This window comes from Diadema setosum, chromosome 8, assembly GCF_964275005.1.
Source record: "Diadema setosum chromosome 8, eeDiaSeto1, whole genome shotgun sequence".
NCBI classification, from domain to species: domain Eukaryota; kingdom Metazoa; phylum Echinodermata; class Echinoidea; order Diadematoida; family Diadematidae; genus Diadema; species Diadema setosum.
Genome location: NC_092692.1, coordinates 5,457,758 through 5,478,003, shown reverse-complemented (window position 1 = coordinate 5,478,003; position 20,246 = coordinate 5,457,758). Strand labels below are relative to the sequence as shown.

The 20,246-nt window shown below is 37.7% G+C and overlaps 1 protein-coding gene across 1 annotated transcript; it reads left to right on the top strand.

Moving 5' to 3' along the window:
- Window positions 1-5,833: 5,833 nt before the first annotated feature.
- LOC140231734 (muscarinic acetylcholine receptor M3-like) lies at window positions 5,834-7,372 on the top strand. The gene has a single exon (XM_072311886.1). It carries the CDS (start codon window positions 5,834-5,836, stop codon window positions 7,370-7,372), a length of 1,539 nt encoding a protein of 512 aa, XP_072167987.1.
- The last annotated feature ends 12,874 nt before the right edge of the window (window positions 7,373-20,246 follow it).

Sequence of the window (20,246 nt, the reverse complement as noted above, 5' to 3'; positions counted from 1 at the left end):
ATGATGATGATGAGGATGATGATGATGATGATGACGATGATGATGATGATGATGATGATGATGATGGTGATGATGATGAAGCAAGACAAGACGAAAGAGAAGAAGAAGAAGAAGAAGAAGAAGAAGAAGAAGAAGAAGAAGAAGAAGAAGAAGAAGAAGAAAAAGAAGAAAATGTGATGGCAATTATGTAATGGTAAATCATCTGACAAATAGTAGAGATCATTCTGTGTGGCTCACACTTTAATCATGTTAATGGCTCGGAGAGCTGACTCCAATATCCCACCACTCTATGATTTTTCCAGCGTGCTTGATGAGAAAGTACCTATAAAAAAGCACTTCACTTTATTGAATACCATTTCACATTCGATGTGCATGCAGCTAAAATGGAGAAGGAAAGAATGGCAATGAACGAGAGGGGTGATTTGAGTAGTCCAAAACGGTTATGAAGATTTAATTTGTATTAGCGTTACCTAAATTCCGACAATATTCTGAGATACCTAGAATCTGAAGAGTATCCATTAGACTACTGCAGGCCATTAATGAAAATTGACCAATGAATTTTCAAGTATCACGGAATAAGCATTATGGTATTTTGAACACAAATACACCAAAACTATACATGCATTCAACATTACGTTTAAATTTTTAACCCTATGGATAGTGTAGGCCTCCCAAATTGTGTGGGGTATTTTGTGTATATTCCATTCTGATTTCTTACCGCTTTTCTTCTTCAACGAAGTACAAAAAGAAAAGCCAATACACATTGATTTGATGTGGCCAAGCAGTTTGTTCAGAATTGATTTGGTATGAATTAAGCGACATTTGCACAAAACGGTGAAATTGCACCGTGTGTCTTCATCAGCGCGTGATAAATTCCCCAGAGAAACATAATTCATTTATGCTGCAGCCGTGACTGTGCTTGGCATAAGTTGTTTTCACAATCTATGTAAAATTGAATTGGGTTGAAGTACGTTTATCTTATAATGGTAAATAAAGTGAATAAGTAAAAGGCAGTCCACTAAGATATCAGCTATCTGTCTATGTATTTTCAGAATACATTCGACAGGTGAGATATTTTCCAATCTGAAATGCACATATTTACAGCACGATCAGAAACCTCACAGAACATGACACCCACCTCACAACAAACAGCAGTGAAACGTGCATACGATTACAAAAGGAACCTGAACTGTTACCATTACTAATGATATAAACCAAGAAAGTGGTGTGAAGAAGAAACATAAAATGCAGATGCAAAATGCCCTCCAGAATATAAGAAAGAGTGAACAATAGATACTTCAGAACAGTAAAATTAACTAAAACAAAGAACTCACATAGGCAAAAATAAAGTGTTTTTTTTACATTGATATGATTCATTGTTTTTCATTAAATTTATTAAGTTTTCACACGAATTATACATAATCCACAGAGATCAATGAAAGTAACACAATAATATTGAGTAAATTCAAAGACTATAATTACATGACATAAAATGAATTCAAATCAGTCTAGAGTATACGCTACATTCAAATTGGATGATAAAGATTATTTACGGGGAACATAGCAGCAGATGCTTGTGGGCGTAGGTCCCCAGAAAAAAAAAAGAAAAAGAAAAAAAAATGTCAAACACAATCACTCACACTCACACACACACACACAAGCACACTGCACGCGTGCAAGTGCACCTAGACAAGTGTGCGTGCACACACACACACAACTAAGAAAAAAAAAGGTGAAAAGAAGGAGAAAGAGAAAACACCAACTAGACCGTCATAGGGACAGCATCAAATAAAAACAATGGCGATGGTTGCAGCTGCGAGGGCACCCTCGAAGAAATGAACAGATATTTTTTTTTTCTTAAACTACGCTCAGGGCCACTTTCAGAACGAAAGTGTACACTCGAACTCATCATTATGCAGTTGTTGTTGATTGGTATATAATCACGTGGCATATTTCAGTGACTTTTTTTTCTTTTCAACTATTATAATATCACCAATTCCATGACTGACATTCTATTGTTCTCATAGCAAAAACCAGGACGGGAGAGCATGAATTTTGGCAACATTTTATTACAAAACTAAGTGCTGTATTCACTATGTTGTGTAGTGACCTCGTTATGAATAAACAGTAATTTTAATCCCATTCCATGTGTTCAATGTCTCATGCAGATTTGCCCCCTTCATGACTGATGGTATAACTATAATGGAATATATTTGCACAGTATATGCACAATGGAGCAGATGAAAGTAATTTACTTGATTACATGCATGATTCAGTGACCATTAATGCCCGAGATATCTAATATGATATTCGGTAGCTCCGACGCTATGTCATACTCCATCAAGTCTATCTTTAAACTGACATCACATCTTTATCGTACTTTCATAATTTATTGTTATATTACTTCATAAGATAGAATGACAATTTCATTACATTCAAGCCACATTTTGATTATATTCTTCTTCGCAACTATTGTTTATATTGATTGCAAAATATCCAGAATCTTAAAGAAAGTAAATTCACATCTAATCCTTGAATTTGCAATACATTTTAGAAGCTAAAAGTCGATTAAGTTTTCTCTCTGATAATATATCGGGAAAGTGGGGGTATTGTTTCTGATTTATGGCAGATTTCATGGCTTAAACAATTTAATCTCGTATACAATACTATTGTATCAATAGTAGGCCTATTGTACAATACTATTGTATCAATACAATTGATAAGATATGTACCAAATTTTATGATTGGCATCTTCAATAAGAAAAAGATGATAGTATTTTTGTATCAAAATTGACACGAAACATGGCCACAGTGCTGACCGGTTAAAGAATAATAAAAGAGACATATCCCTGAAGGAGAGAATAGATGGTAAGTAAAGAAACTCATGAAACACAAGACACATACACACACGCACACGCACACACACACACACACACACACACATCAATCTATTGACAGAGTAGGTAGACTCTGGCAGGTGGGGACTGAGAGGCGTATCATGTCATTTTGACCAAAAGGCTTTCTTTTAACCTGCCAAGAGGACCCCGAGATGGATGATAAAACCGATGTCACGAACACAATAGCCTTAATTTTGTCCTTTTCTATCTATAGGTTTTGGTTGATCTGATGCTTTAATAACATCATCTCTTATTCAACAGGTTTCCTCATGGTAAATTCCCCCATTAGTGTAGAAATCTTATGACTGAAAATGCTCGCTATAGTGTATTTTCGAGGTCGGTGTAAGAGCTGATGAAACTGAAGAGTTTACCGTAGGGCTTAATGCATCACACCTCTGCCACCCTGTGTGTGCACAACTCATGCTGAATATTTTGTTCTTAAAGGGGATGCTAGTAACTGATCAGTGGGAATCAGTGGGAATGCTGGGGGATGATTGTTCCAATCCTTGTGGGATTCATTTAAGAGTACATTATATATATATTGTTGTGTGAAAATTATTTGCTTCAGAATGGTCTCGTATTCAGTGTGCAGTTAAATGTTTCCAGGTTAGTATGCCTGTACAGTGATTACTTGAATATGAGACCATTCTGAAGCAAATAATTTTCACACAACAATAGATATATAATGTACTCTTAATTGAATACCACAAGGATTGGAACAATCATCTGATCATCAACCAGCATTCCCACTGATCCCCACTGATCAGTTACTAGCCATCCCCTTTAATAGATTCAGCATTAGAGTGCCTCATTAATTATCAACTGGCCGCATGGTCTCAATATGCTATTGGTCGTGTTGTCTTACTTTGCCGCGGATATGACAAGATTTTGGACAAATACATTCAATATCGCATTACTATCAATTACTAGGGGAAACGGGTCCCCAAGCAAACAATGAGCTGAAACATGATTTAGGAGGAATGTGCGCTTTTGTATTGCAAGTTGACAAGTGGATGGAGGGAGCGGGGGTCGACACAGGCAAAGGCGGTTTAATAGGATATTCCAAATAGGTATAGGCTACGTCTTGCCTGTCTTTGAGATGTCACTGAGCAACACGACAGAGTCACGTTTTTAATTACAACTATAGTTTATAAACTCACGCCTTTCTCTTTATTAGTCACGTAGGTCCTAGTTCTCTATTACCACAGGGAATACACACACAAACACACACACACACACACACGCTCGCGCACACGCACACACACAGAACCCACAGGCGCTTGATTTACAATTAGTGAGAGGATTTTATAGTGTGATTATCAATGAGAGCTGTAACTATATACTGTATAATTCAAAATCTCGATTCTCCTGTAAATATGCAAGCAGATATTAGCGTCCACAACGATGTCGCCGGCTTGATGTGTCCAGTGGACACGAGGAAACGAGTCTTCATGCTCTCCAGGGTATGTTAAACCTGTTGCCACGGTAAAGAGTTCGGAGATTTGCTACGTGGTGACGTCATAAGAAAAATATAGAAAAGTATAGACGCACACACGCTCACTTAGCACTCATACTCACACGTGTGCACACAAAAACATGAGCCCACGCACCGCACCAACACACTAATTATATGTGTGTCTGTATGTAGGTATGTAAGGGTGTATATGTGCGTGTATAGATAGAAAGAAAAAGAAGATAGATACGATTATTGCAGATGCCTCGGACGTGGTCGTTAAAATACCAACACCTGCATATTTTCGCTCATTCTTTCACTTACACGCGTCGACTTAGGGTATCATCTTTGGCTATTTTTCTCGATTGGGAATAGTGGTTTACTGCACAGGACTGCAACAATTGTATCAGGTGCGTACATTAGATTACTGTTGGTTCATTGTATACTCTTACATCAGTAGAAGAAGATTTTCTGATTTTTTTTTCCAATTTGTTGAAGTATAGATAAGTTCATTATTAAATTCAAGTTGTGTGTTTTGTTTATGTTTTTTTTCTGCCAGTTTCGATTTGATGTCGGTTTTTATTTTCAGACCACCCTGATGATGCTGTTTGATTAATCTAGGTATATTATAAACGATGGAAATATTTTTGTCGTCCCGAAGAAAAAAATTCCCCTGTATCCCCCGTAAAGTTACATGGTTCTGTATGACGACTGCAACTTTTGTAACTTTGTGATAAACTGTCGTTTGAGTTTGTCATCAGTTCGTATTGATGTGACTTTTTAAAGTTGCTAGAGCATTGCTGATTACTTAATTCATCGCTTAAGAATTAGACACGAAATACGTGTGTTTCATTGCACAGAAAAAGGGATATATCATAACATTTCAAAATTTTCAAATCTATATGAAATGATAATCCGATCCTTTTTGAGCTTTCATGGTGCATGGTGGTCCAAAAGAGTAACTTTGAAACATCTGTTCTGGAGACATGTTCCGTGAAACCACTCTCAGGGCAAATAACGAGTGTTCATTCGAACACATCATTTTCGCCTGCACATTCCATGGAACTATTTGACGTTTTCGAGTTGGTATTGAAATCATTTAACTTCAGTCTGTCAGATGACTAAAAATACTAATGCTACCAGAACCTCTTGACTTACATTTGTGGGAGAGAAATTGCATACATCTGATAGTCACGTAATCCTGTAATTATTTTTAACTCTTTGATTCCCTTACAGTCCCTGTGAAATAAAGAGGTTATCAAAAGATATTCCTTACTGGAATGCGGGTCATGGTATCAATAGAGAATCTTGAAGACTGCAACAAAACAAATACTTCTGAAAAATTCTTTATTTTACAGGAACTTGGTATGAAGAAATAATCATCTCCTGGACTTTATCGCGGTCTCTGCAGCTTCATGACAACATCCGATGTGTTTAGTCTTTGGGATCGAGATAAGATAAGGTGGATGCAATAGGAAGAAAGATGGCTAACCTGTCTAATTTCAATGCCTCATGGGACGGGGACGTGCGTGGGCCCACTGCGACATTCAACGTAGCGGTTTTCATGCTGTTTTTACTATCTTTGATAACCATCGTAGGAAACAGTTTGATTTTGCTTGCATTTGCCAGTGAGAAGAAATTGTGGACGTACCAGAACCACTACATCTTCAATATGACAATTGCGGATTTGCTGATCGGGCTCACGTGTATGCCTCTTCGCGCCACAGTGTTTCTCTTCGATGGGAACTGGATTTTTGGGGAGCCCCTGTGCATCATCTTTATCGGCGCGCAAAACGCGATCCTTGGCGTGTCCGTCCTAGGGGTGGTGGTGATTTGCGTTGATCGCTACTTGGCGACATTCTATCCTTTGAGACATTACCGGAGGAAACGCAAGCGCACGGCGTGGATCATCAACATTCTCACGTGGTTGATTCCTTTTGCTCTCTGGGCGGGGCTCAGCATCGCGTGGGACTTTGAACGTCCCAACAATCAGCTGGCGTTGACCGGTTGGTGCATGCCGAACTATGCCCTGTCCGTCGAGACCAGCGTTGGTGTGGTCATACTTCGAGCTGTGTGCCCATTCCTCTTCATGCTCATTCTCTACCTGTGTATTTACTTCCGTCTGAAGATGGGTCGAAACAAGCGCTTGGCAGCTCTCCTTGCTCAAACACAAGGAAAGTGGCGGTCATATCCCAGTACGGCTCGGACTAAATCAATGGGTGCGATTGACAGAAAACTGAAGCGGAGCGACCATGGCTTTGAGCGCCACAACGTCCTGAAGACCAGCCCGATGGGTGGGATAAGGGCACACGACCGAGATGCACATTGTGGCAATGACCTACGACATGACCCTGAGAATAACACCTTCGAGGAAACCAACAGAATCAGCAGTCTTGAGCGCGACTGCATCATATCAGCCATTACCTCCGTAAACACGAGTTGTACCCGTGGCCAAATAAAACTGGATCTCTCTCCATCGTACAGCGTTCCCAAAAAGCATGATTCTCACACTTCTCCGAGCAACAGAGAAGCTGTCCGAATAAATCCACCATCATCTACAGCGTCCTACCCTGATCTCGTTTACCCAACAGGTACGTCCAAGAGAGAAGGATCCGAGCGGTTCGATGGTCGAGCATATCTCGTTACTTCTTCGAATGTCCCGACTCCGATTGCTCTCTCCCGCACGCCATCGATGTCGAACGAATCGCTGCAATCCGAAGTCGAGCTCTCCCCGCGTCCCGCTCATCACGAGTCGGACTCGAGCAACAGCAAAGCCATGAAGACGCTCACGCTGCTGTTGCTGGCCTTCTTCATCACGTGGTTCCCAAACTCGGCTTACCTGATCATTTATTCTTGCTTGAGAGATTGGCTCAACAGCCTACCCATCATGCCCGTTATTTCGCAAGTTCAGCAGGTCTGCAGGTGGATATCCTACGCCAACAGCCTCATTAATCCTGTGGCGTATGCTATGGCCCAGCCTCTGTTTCGCCACGTTATCAGGAGGAAATTCTGCCGAAACTAAAAGCCGAAATTGCGGTTCAAATTCATTCATGTCATTCATTTCTTCAGCATCCATTTGGGGTTTGGGTGTTTTGTTTCTGTTTTGTTCTATTTTTATTTTTTGAGACTTCGTATCACTAAAAAAAAAAAAAGAGAGAGAGAGAGAGAACAGTGGCTATTGAGAAATCGTCGTCATCTTGTCTGAGATTTAACAAACTTAAAAAGAGAATACTATTTGAAGTAGAGCGAATAATTGTTCATGACAGGGCTCATCGTGTGAGAGTGGTAGAGAAAGCATTAGTGGAAAACACAACTCAGCGATGATGACGTTAGCAAATTTAAGTCGTTTACCGGTGCACACAAGTACACAAGTAGCCAAAGTTACGACGATGGTTATTGTTATGCCACTTCTCCATTCTCTCACTTTCAAACGATGCACACATAATTGTGAAGTGTGAAGTAAAAATAAGAATGTAATGATGATGATTATCACTGATGTATAATTTATGACAGAGTTTATGAAGTAACGGCAGTCATTTGCTTAGAAACAGCTTGACAGGATGTTGCATTTCACAGTCGTTCACGTAGAGATCGAAGAAACGTTATTGCATCTAACATTAATGTTGGTTGGTGATTCACTACCATTTTCACTGCTGATGGGGGAGGGGGCTTATGTCTAAGTATCATGTTGCTCATAAATCAAGCAAGGCCCCATCAACTACCTCTTTATACATTAACGCAGTCATAATACATGTGATGGATGATTGGACAGACAAAGGCGAATTGGGGGCAGGGAAAAATTGTACCGACTAAAGGTTTATTGGGTATATCAATGTTTTTATGATGACTCAACGATTCTGCGTTGTCATAATACTATTTCTAAACTTGATGCACCGTGATTTTATTCTCAACTGTTCTTTTAGAGATGAATTCTAAGACTGAGGAATTATGGGTATTTTCATTGACCGTATACCCAATTAATGATACACTGGAAAAATATTCATTAATGAAGGTCCGATTATATCATGAATATAATGAGTATGTGCGCAAATTATTTGAACGTGTGTGGTTGATGTGTTTTGGTGGACACAATGCATTACGTGCTGCAAAGCGGAAATGAAGGTAGAATGGTATCAGACAAAATACAATATGTATCTCGACAGCAAAATGATACGATTTCGTATTTCTACCATTATAGGATATTATCTCAAATGACGAATAGATATCTGCTGCTCCCAAACACAGGAAACGTATTTAAAAAGTAGGATTAAGATTTCATACTTGATGCTTCACATGCAAAAAATAACATTTTCTTTTTTTCAGCTGATAATATGTTAATCTCTGTACTTCGTATGAAACAACAAGCCGGTTTCTCTTTTCTTTGTCTTTTTTTTCTTCTTGCAGAGCCACGATAAGAAAATTATGATAGTTCAGAGAAATCAAAGTTGATAATTTAATTCTAATTCGTTTTTCTTTTTTGTACAAGATCTGACTATTGATGTCTTGATCAGACAATTTTTACTGAATACCAGAAAATTTTATGCAAGAAAACCAGCTCTACGTTTTTGTGGAATTTTATAATCGATTAAACATGTTGGTGTTTAAAAAATTGTAAAACTATCAAAGCAGAGATTGTATCAATATCAAATTGAAATCAATACCATAGTTGTTTTGCTTTTTGTTTGGTTTTGTTTTGTTTTTCGTTTGCCTTTGCTGTTTCTACCTTCTACACATTTGCGGGTATCATAGAATTACGTCTGTACAGCGACATAATATCACATTTCAGGATAAACCAATTTTCACAGTCGCACTTGTATATAACGCACACATGAATAAATTAACAAGTGATGAAGTGTTTAATGTTTTTATCAAATAGAAATGATATGGTAATGCCGCAAACGAGTTGGAGATTGACATAAACAAATAAGTTGTCCTTTATTCATCACAATAATAATGCATACAGTGTCTGAAGATCAATATAGTGAGAAGACGTTGCCATTTTGAATGTTAGGGACCAGCTGTTATCAGTATAACCGAATACTTGCAACTCTGGGGCTGAACACTGATGCTTGTCAATTCCATTTACCCATTTATTGGACCAAATCACTTCAGTTGTTCACTGTCCCTATGCCAGCTAATGTTTTTATGTTAAATCAATGAAGAATGAACGAGTTTATTGAATTCTCAACGAATTGAATGTAAACCTGGTTTGAATGTCGAGCTAAGAGACGAGTGAGTTACGAACGTGTATACGCATCAGCATCTGTGAACTTGTCAGCATGCGTCATAATCCGGCGCCGAGCGACAGTCCCAACGAAGCATTCTAATGGGCGGCAAGCTTGCAACATCATGATTTTCAGTGTCTTTCTGATCGCCGAGGTTTTTGTACATTGAGCAGATGCATGGTTGGTAACTCATCTTTCCGCTCAGTGTTTAGGAAGCTTGAAAGTATCAGAGAAAGCAAGCGAGATATGGTAACGGCGATAAGATAAGGTGATCTATCACTTGGTCTACTCCCACTTCGTCTAATAGCCATTATTTTAGTCTCAACCCACATGGTCTAATCCTGTTTCGTCTACACCCAGTTCGTCTAATGACCATTTAGTCCAATTGCCACTTATCCTCATTACCAGTTGGTCTACTTACAGATGGGCTATGCCCACTTCGTCTATTACTCACAGTTTATTAGACAAAATGGGAAGAAGTCCAGGGAGGCAAAACTACAATTAGACTATCTGGTCGTCATTAGACGAAAGATAAGTAGCCAAAATGTGTTAATGACCACCCATGACAGCTTATTTCTCACAGCAATTCATAGGACGCAACATTCATCTATCTGCGAATTTGAGAAGACAGTCTCTCTGATTTATCGAAGTCAATTTGGACAAGGATAAAAGCAACATGATAAGATTGTACATCTACATATTGAGTCTATTTAAAAGAGATAAATAACACGAAATCTCCCTCAAGAAGAAAGCAGCGTATCTTCTCCTTTTTCCTTCTCTCCTCCTCCTTCTCTCTCGATTATTCAGTTACCAACATGTAATCGATATGTCGAATTAATCTACTTGTTCCAAGTGCTGAAATCACATCAAAATCTGCTTATGAAGCCGTGGTTTCTCTGTCGGTCGTGCTATACCTTTTTGCTTGTCTCTTGCAGTTGTTGAAATGTCAAAATACTGTACTAACTAGCAATAAATAGAGATTGTACTCTGATTGTCCCTTAAGATGATGCTAAAACCAAGCATAATCCAATCCTTACACAATATATCAACTATACGGTGGATACGAAGGTGTAAGATATTTCATTTCATTTCATTTCAGTCATTTATTTTCCATACCATGGATATTTGTTTTGTCCAAATGATTTAAAAAATAGAATACAATTACGTAAACAAAATATAAATGACATATTGAGACAAAAGACAGGCATCATTTTCCAAGCATTGTAAAACATGATGGAACAAATATCATGCAAATACCTTACATCAACCTCAACATAATATGTAAGCCTTATCCATCAAAACTGACCAACTGACCCTTGCTTTGTCCAAACGATGTGACAGAAGCACAAATAGCTCATATACTTTATCTCGTCGAATATATTTGGAATTCGAGAACAAAAACCTGTGTATAAGGCAGACAATGAGTTTAGGTTGTCTTTTACTTATATGCAGAATAAAACAAGAGGAGAATTCCTTGTGTATAATGATTAGAAGTAAGCACAATATGAGGCACTTAAAATCATATACATAATATATGAACAGGTTAACATGTCACGGAAGATAACTTAGTGCATATTAATTTTTATTGCATTATCAATTTAAAATGTACTCTTGCATAGGAATGATAACGAAACTTGACACAAGATGATTTTGATAATGGACAAATATGATAGTTTCCGTCTGCAAAGACTTTGCAACACTTTAATCAACATATCTGAATTCTACGGGAGTTTTAATTGATTTCAGGTTCAAAAAGTTTTCAATTTTCTCATATAGTAGTTGAAAAGGAGTGCCCATATTTTCCCATAGAAATATCAAGTGAAAAGGGGGGGGGGGGACTGTTCGCGCTTGAACTTCACTTCGAAAGTTTGAAGTCCTGTATTAATTCTTTCATTCATCTGTAATCACTTCTTGTATATAGCAAGGGAATGGTGTTCAATATATCTTGTTTTGATGTTAGCATGTGTAAATTAACGAATACTGATATTGCTGTACTGTAATCAGACATTAACATTCGCATTTTGATGTTCATAGACATAATGAAAATATCCTTTTTACTCTCTTTTATTGTTTATCGTTTGTTATATTCATAGACAGAATACTTTCATGATGTAGAAGGGGGTGAATAACATTATTACACCTACCATAGAACCTCTTGCAAAATACAAATGTCAGCAATATGAAAATGTCGAACATCATATTGAGCATGAGGTCTACGATGAAAGGTTCCTTCATAATGTGTAATGGAGTGCTTTTAGTCAATATGCATTATATTATGCAATATTCACTCGATTTAATTCATTTAAGCTGACTTCAATATCAATTTTGTGTGGAAATGTAATTGAGATGGAATTGAACCGAACAAACATTCACAAAGATTCACTGGAAATAAACTCCCTGGATGATACTACAGTGAGGTTCCAAACTATGTGCTGTCAATGTCAAGGCAGGAAATAAACCAATGTTTGAAACTTAATAAAAGGAACGTATAATACGCGAAATGGCCAAACCTGAATGTGCTAAATTCATGAATCTAAATGACAACATCCTTTGAAATCGTTGTTTGACGTATACGCAGAAAATGTCCCACTTTTTTTTCCATGCGCCAAAACAATTTTGTGCGTGCACACATCCTCTTGACAATCTTGACAAATATGCATGCCAAGGTTTGTACATTGTGTATCTCTCCCACTCCCTCTGTATTATTTTCTTTATGTTTTGAATTGTTTTTCATAAATTTTCCGGCCATGTCACAAAGATGATGCACGCAAACATACAAACAACAGCACAAAATATTGAATTGTAAAAGCTAAGACCGCTGGATAGTCATACTATACAAATAAAACGATTTGATGGCTGACATTTATTTAGTTTTAAGTTTCTGTACAAAGATAATCCAGGACAAAGACGACGCAATGAATGATGTGAGTAGAGCAGTACAGGAGGCGGTTAAAACCTTAAAGGCTACATATATATACAAGATTATACATATTTACACAAGAGGAGAACGAAAATAAAAGTCACCAAAGAAACTTGATATTAAGTTAGTGACTGCAGTCGCATTCGCATATTCAAACATTATACTGTATAATGTATATGTGATATATCAAATGAGTCTGAAATGAAAATTGTGAACCTTACACTATTCGATGCTTTCATTTTTCATTGAACGTTCGATATCGGTGAAGTGATATTACTTCAGTAATGCGAAATTAACTTGAACATGGAGTGGATTTTCCATTAATTTTGGAACTGAAGTAAGCACAAGGATCGTAATGGAAATCATCGGAGTAACATCTGAGAGACTGATCCTAACTTGCTCTTTGTAAGACAGCCCTTTACGAGTGCTAGGAAAGAAAGGCTCTTCAAACCATTATTTTATGGGCTATCTGCCCTTTATCCTTGCACTAAGTCTGTAAGACGATACGTTCCTAGTAATCGAATTTACATGATGTACATGGTAGAGCAACATCCCGATATGATCCGTGACGGCTGACCCTGGGACGTGAGAAGCAGGCGTCCACCAATGTATGCAAGTCATTAAATTCTGTCAGATGCCAGCTACAGTTTTAGTTTCAGTAAGAGTGTTATTTCTTCACTTGTATGAAAGAAGTCAGTATGACAAAATCAAAAATGTTCACATGAATATATAAACAAGAGTACTCACAAGAATATAAATTATGTGAATAATATGTACATGTATTTCATGGTTTATCTTAAAGTATACTGGTCTTAAAGTTAATTTAACAAATTAATTGAGTACAACATTCACATTATTTGAAACAGGTAAGAGGTTAATTCAAGTATACGACATTATTCCATGATAATGCAAAATGAAGACGAGCAAGTATTATTTTAGGCATATACAAACTTACGAATCACATTTATTTGCCGTTCATAAGACAAATTAAACAACATTTTGAGATACAGCAGAAATACAGGAGAACATCATCATAAGTAAACGCCTGACGAGGAAAATAATAACGACAAATTAAGTGGAATATATAAAGAGAGAAGAAAACAGAAATGAAAACATTAAAATCAGGGAGGTGGGAGTCCCACCCTGTTAAAATTCAGCAGTGCAAAAAGTGAACACTTTGTGTGGAGATGAGTTGTGGCTATGTGATAATGAATATGTCTTTTATTAAAACTTTACAGATCCCGACATGAGAAGAAAAGCAAATCCCGCATTTTATACTACATTCGTTATCTTGACATCATATTTCCCTGGATAGGAAACGGCAAGGACTTTCATCTTTCACTGCAAGCTAAACATGACCTAAGGTATGATTGCGTTTGTCCCTCAACTGCTGTATGATTACGTATTTTATATAAACATGCATTGCAAAAATTGTGTATTCCATCCCATTTATCGTAACAAATATAATACAGAATGTATACAGGAACCGTTCAAGTAATGACACCCATCCTTTTCAACACAGAAATACTTCGTGGGTTGTCCAAATTGCAAAATTTCGAATAAACTTCAGGAGGAATTATGCACTCTGCACAAAAACTTCTTTGGAAATCACTTACCACATTGATTGAAAGTTGACGATCAGAAGGAGACAAATGGAAGTCATCTATAATATATCAAAGTGCATTGACGAAAGAATTGATACTGAATTTGATTTTTTGTTATTGTCCAACTGACTTCGGAGTAAGAAGCATACAAAGTGCTCCAGTTTATATTAGACGCCAAAATCACGCCCTACTTTCCCGAAGTATTGGATTGTACTTGTGGATGTTTGTTGGCTTGATACGCATTTGTGTGTGTGTGTGTTTCTGTTGACGTCCATGATCTATAAATGATTATCAACTTTCTTCAATTCAAGGTAATGTAGATCTAGTGGGTATGGGGGTAAATTTGATTATTTGTAGGCTTATTGGAATGAGATGTTCAAAGCGTTACGAGAAATTCAAGATAGTCGTTTCTCATTGTTATCAGTCTGAAGTCAGTATATATTATGTATATGAGTCTACATACGCGAGATTATATAAACACTTGTAGATTACAGCGAAAGTTAGATAAGCATTTTTTAGTGTTGCCCTCTTTTATGCTAGTTTCCGTTAACACATTTTTAATGCTCCACAAGTTCTCTTATTACTCGTTTTTGGGGATATTGAAAACCCCATAAAATATCCAGGTCAACCTCAAACTTTTTTAAATGACCCAGAACACATTTCATCTGAAACCTGACAATCAATATAATTCAATCACATGATTATATGTTATTCAATAACATCGATCCACACTAAAAACGATAAACTAGATCCTAGCAATCAATGCAGGGTCGCTGTACTTTCAAGCATGATGCTACCACGTATACGTACACAAATTGCAGGAGCGTCAGCAAACGCAAACGTACGGAACCCGTTGAACCGGGATCGGGTTTACGGTAATGAAATGACATTAAAAGTACAGAGACGTGCACTTTCAAGAGTTCAGAAAATTTGAGGGGGGAGGCAATTTCCTTTAATATTTAATTTCTAAAGTACACGTGTTCTTGAATTCTTTTCATCTAACCCCATTCGATTCTTTAAATAACATTATACAAAATACATTATGTATAGTATACAGTGCAATGAAGTGCTTGTACCATGCACAGACGCAGTGTTGCTTCTTCATAATAGCCATACATAATGAGAAGTCGAAAGGAGAGATATAGGCGTAGCTACAGATTTCAACAGGTTTAATGGGCGCCGAGCTTTCGATTACTCAGTGTAGGGCCTACTTTCATCAGGACTATTTTAACAGATAATATAAATCAAGGGACTCCTTACACCATCACTCTACATAAAACATTAGTTGTGGGATGTAAAGCTACAGTATGGAATACGCTTGAAATTACGAACTTAACTTTGAGAAGAAACATGATTACATCTAAAATACCACACAGTAATGATGTATCAACATACCATAATTATAACATACATAACCAATCATATGAATATAAAGAACACATTGACATGATATCATTCAGAACAGGATGATAGCCTAGTTATGCAATATCTTGATGCTGCTGGTCTGTAATCACCAAAAACATTGAAAATACAGAATATATACAGATTTTATTGTTTACCTTCAGTTGATGTGAGTGCTGGGTTGTGGGCTGTGTGTGCTGTAATTTACAGTTATGTTCATAATTCATATACATATATGTATATATGTATATATATGTATATATATGTATATATATATATATATTATATATAATATATATATATAATATATATATATATATATATATATATATATATATATATATATATATATATATATATATATATATATATATATATATATATATATATATATATATATATATATATATATATATATATATATATATATATATATATATATATATATATATAATATTATACATATATATGTATATATATATATATATATATATATATATATATATATTCGTGTGTGTTTATTCTTCCGTGGAATATTGAGAGTAGACGGAAAAAGAGGGGGTTATTTTATCAATCGATAACTTTCGGAACAGAATAGGGTCTTATTCACTGACTATAAGTCATTATAGATTTAAGGGAATGATTCCACATCAGGAAAGGAAAAAGGACAGAAAGAATAAGCAAAAATAGAGTTACTTTTAGATTTTACGTGAGCCCTCTCACTTCCTGAGCTTTCCTTAGCACCCCGTCCCCTTGATGGGTTGGTAAACAGCAACCTCTGCTTTCATGCAAGCATTCTCTCTCGACACGAGCAGAAATTGGTAAGAAGGAAAGAAAAAAAACAACACCCACATTCCATTTACGTAACTGATCTTCATGCGTGCGCGAAGAAGTCTCCCTCGTTATGTACGGGTGTCTTGAGGAACGTACAAAGCTCTGCACAGCAAACATTGGCAAGCACCGTTTCTGGATCACGTCGCTTGCGTGTCCTCCTTTCCGGGCAACGCCTGTACCGCCAGCCACTGCAAGACCCTCCTAAAACGGCGAATTCGTTTTCTTGTTTTAGTGATGCGCGGACATGAAGTTTAACGATTTTAACGATTTAAGAAAGTTGTGATGTAGTAGCATCAGTTGGTGGAATGCTCTACGGCCTCTCTGAACTTGTTAATCGTATCTCAATCGATCGATTTTCCATCAGTCACATCACTAGAAGAACAAGGAAGGGCGTCTGGCAGGTGAACATACCACGTTCATGATTGGAGTTACCAATCTGGCATTGTGCATGTGAATGTGTGTGTACTTGTACAACGTAGTTCCTACCGCTTTTCATATTTTCTTTTTAATTCCTCCAAGGATGTTACTTTTTTTCGAAACATGAGTTTGTTGATTCACTATAAGCCGTATTTATTCATTTTTTCTGAAACTTTCAGGATAGGTCAACAAAATGCTGTAAGGAGAACAGGTGATTAGTTTTCGATGGTGATTAGCATCTCGACCAGGATTAAAATTTTCTTCTTTCTACAATTATTCTAAGGATAGGCGGAGAATACTATTCCTTGGCAAAAATTACCCTATTCAAATTCATGAAATTCTTCCGTCGAGATGTTTTCATCGCAACAATTGCCAAATTGCCCTACATCGACGTAAATTTCATGAATTTGAATAATTACGCAGTACCCGCTGCATGCTATAAGGATTAGAACCAACACTTGCTGTCGGGCGAAAGCTCTGTGGTCTAATGGAGATGACGCCTGTCCGGTGATCAGGAGGTCGTAGGTTCGAATCCTGCTCGAGTATGTAAGCCCATGATTTTTATCATGGCTACTACTAAAACACTGATCAATTCAGTGCTTATTTACGTCGATGTAGGGCAATTTGGCAATCAGTGGCAAAATTGCCAAAGGGCCTATGTGTCTGGCAGAGGTTTTGTGTTTTCCAAGGGCTTTTTGATTGTCATCGTTTTTATCGGAAAAATTATTATAACGTTGTGAATATGAATGATTTCATAATGCTTTCTTACGTTAAATCACGATATCAATTTATATTGAAATCATTTTCGCTATTGATCCGGCAAAAATTAAATTGATTATGAAGCCTATTCTTCTACGCCACTCAGACCAACAAGACCAACGTAACTATGAAGGTTTTGTTTAATTCATGTATTTGATGGCACTGTTCCACTACTGGAAAGCATCTATTGCGATCATTTTTTTTTAATGTGTCTTAAAATGCGTTTTTCCATGGACGATTGATGAACACAACAAAGGCTATTATAGACGTACAAACAAAAAGGTTAAGATCTATTTAATGTTGTTCATTTTGGTGAAGCTCCTAACGTCCATCATTGTTATGATATCACTTCGTCATTTTTTATACCCTCTCGTGACACAGTGACACATTCATTTAGAGTGAATGGCAACGTCCCATTGTTGAGTATGGAGGGATTCAACCGGACGTCGTGCAATATTTCGTTTCCGCTGGCATCCGGTGACCTAAACGCGTCGACGTCTCCATGTTCCAGCTTGGAAGACGCCAAAGTCACTGTGACCGTTGTGGTGCTGTTCGTCCTATCTCTTCTGACTGTCATGTCGAACAGCTTGATTTTGGTCGCTTTTGCCATGGAGAAGAAGTTATGGACTTACCAAAATCATTACATTTTCAACATAACCGTCGCAGATTTTCTAGTGGGCGTTGTCTGTATGCCCATTCGTGCCACTATCTACCTTTCTGATGGGAAATGGATGTTTGGAGAGAGGTTTTGTATTATCTTTGTCGGTGTGCAAAACGCGCTTCTTGGGGTGTCTGTCCTAGGGGTGGTGGTAATCTGCGTTGATCGCTACTTGGCTACTTTCTTTCCGTTACGACACCACCAGAAGAAGAGCAAGGGTACGGCCGTAATGGTTAACGTCTTTACGTGGCTCCTGCCTTTCGTCTTGTGGTCGGGGCTGAGCATCGCCTGGGATTTTGCTCGTCCCAACTATCAGATGGCATTAACCGGATGGTGCATGCCCAACTTTGCGTTGTATGGTTGGAGTAGTGTGAGTGTCGTTATGCTGCGAGCGGTTTGCCCCTTTCTCTTCATGTTCATTCTCTACATGTGCGTGTATTACCGCTTAAAGTCGACAGGAGGCCAAAGAGTGACCGCTGGTTTCGCCGACAACCTGAAAGAGGAACAATCTAAGCAGAGTTCACGTGATGAAAACGTTGGTAGTCACGTAGCAACTTATGGGAGGTACAATGTGTACGATATGTCTGAAACAACCCTTAAGCCACGCACAAACGAATCGAAAGCATCTCGTAAAGTGAAGGAGAATGCAAATAGAAACACCAGCCATGATAGACAGTATATTGAGAGTAAGGCTATCAGTATCAGATATCAGTAGTGTAACTATTTCTATGGCAACCGCCAACAATACAATAACTCCGTTGCCAGCAACTGTGAGTGGCAAAGATGACGCCGATTTGTGTATTCTGCACCTGCAGAGTGAGCATGATGGTAAGGACGTCAAATGGCAGATTTTGTTCCCGGACCGCAGTGATAACATGAACAGTACGATAGAGGCGAAGAAGGTAAACTCCACGAGGAATCGTAGAGATTGCATCTCAACTACACCAGCAGTTGACCTAGAAGAACTGCCATCATCCCATATTTCTTTCGTTAAGACCACGCCAATCCGTGCAGCTCTTGTGAAATCGGGGCCGAGGTATCCTCGTCACAAATCCGACTCCCGCAACAGCAAAGCCATGAAAACCTTGACTTTCCTGCTGCTGGCATTCTTTATCACGTGGTTTCCAAATTCGGTGTACCTGATCACCTATGCGTTCTTGAGAGACTGGCTGAACACTCTACCCATCATGCCGCTCATCTCAGATGTTCAACAGGCGTGCAGATGGATCTGTTACTCAAACAGTCTCATAAATCCCGTAGCGTATGCAATGGCCCAGCCCCTATTCCGTACGGTTATTAAACGATTATTTTGTGGAAAATCGAAGCAACACAGTAATTAAAATGTCAAAAACAAAACAAAACAAAAACAACACTCTCCATCATGACATCCGTACTTAGGCTACATTTCCATTACAAAGCGAATAAAAAAGAATATAACAATTCTCACTTCTTTCAGGGGCAATTTACTATAATCAAGTGATACGCTGACGATACATGTCTTTATTTACCTGGCAAGGATCTCGGTCAAATACAAAGAGGTCTCAATAACGACTTGACGTCACTTGCTCTGAATGTGAAAAAGTGAGAAGCGATGTTAATAGGTTCCAGAAAGAGGATTAGGAACAAGATGCTGAGAGTCGGCATTGATGAATCTGAGGTTCGCTCTGTTACTAGCTGTAGTGAGTACTTATTTAGAGTAAATTCGATAATTGCAGCGTTTTATGGGGTAATCTGCGAAAAAACGGATTCTGAAAAGTTGCAAATTATTCAAAATAGAGTTTTGAAAACTGTCCTTTTGGTTGAACCAAGGTACTCGACCTCAGCAATCTACAGTCGTTTGTCATTACTTTGGAAAAACGAAGATATAAACAATTATTACATGTTATGTATAAAGTTACTAATGGAATTCTTATTTTCGCCTGTCTTCTGTTTGGATGATTTAGCATTTTGATAGTTCGACTTATAGATGAGGTCTTGAATACTGAAATCATTGAAAAGTATAAATGCCAGTTATTACCTGTCTATTTTTCAACAGTGTTGTTATGTCTATTGTGCATATATGATTACTTAAGTATACT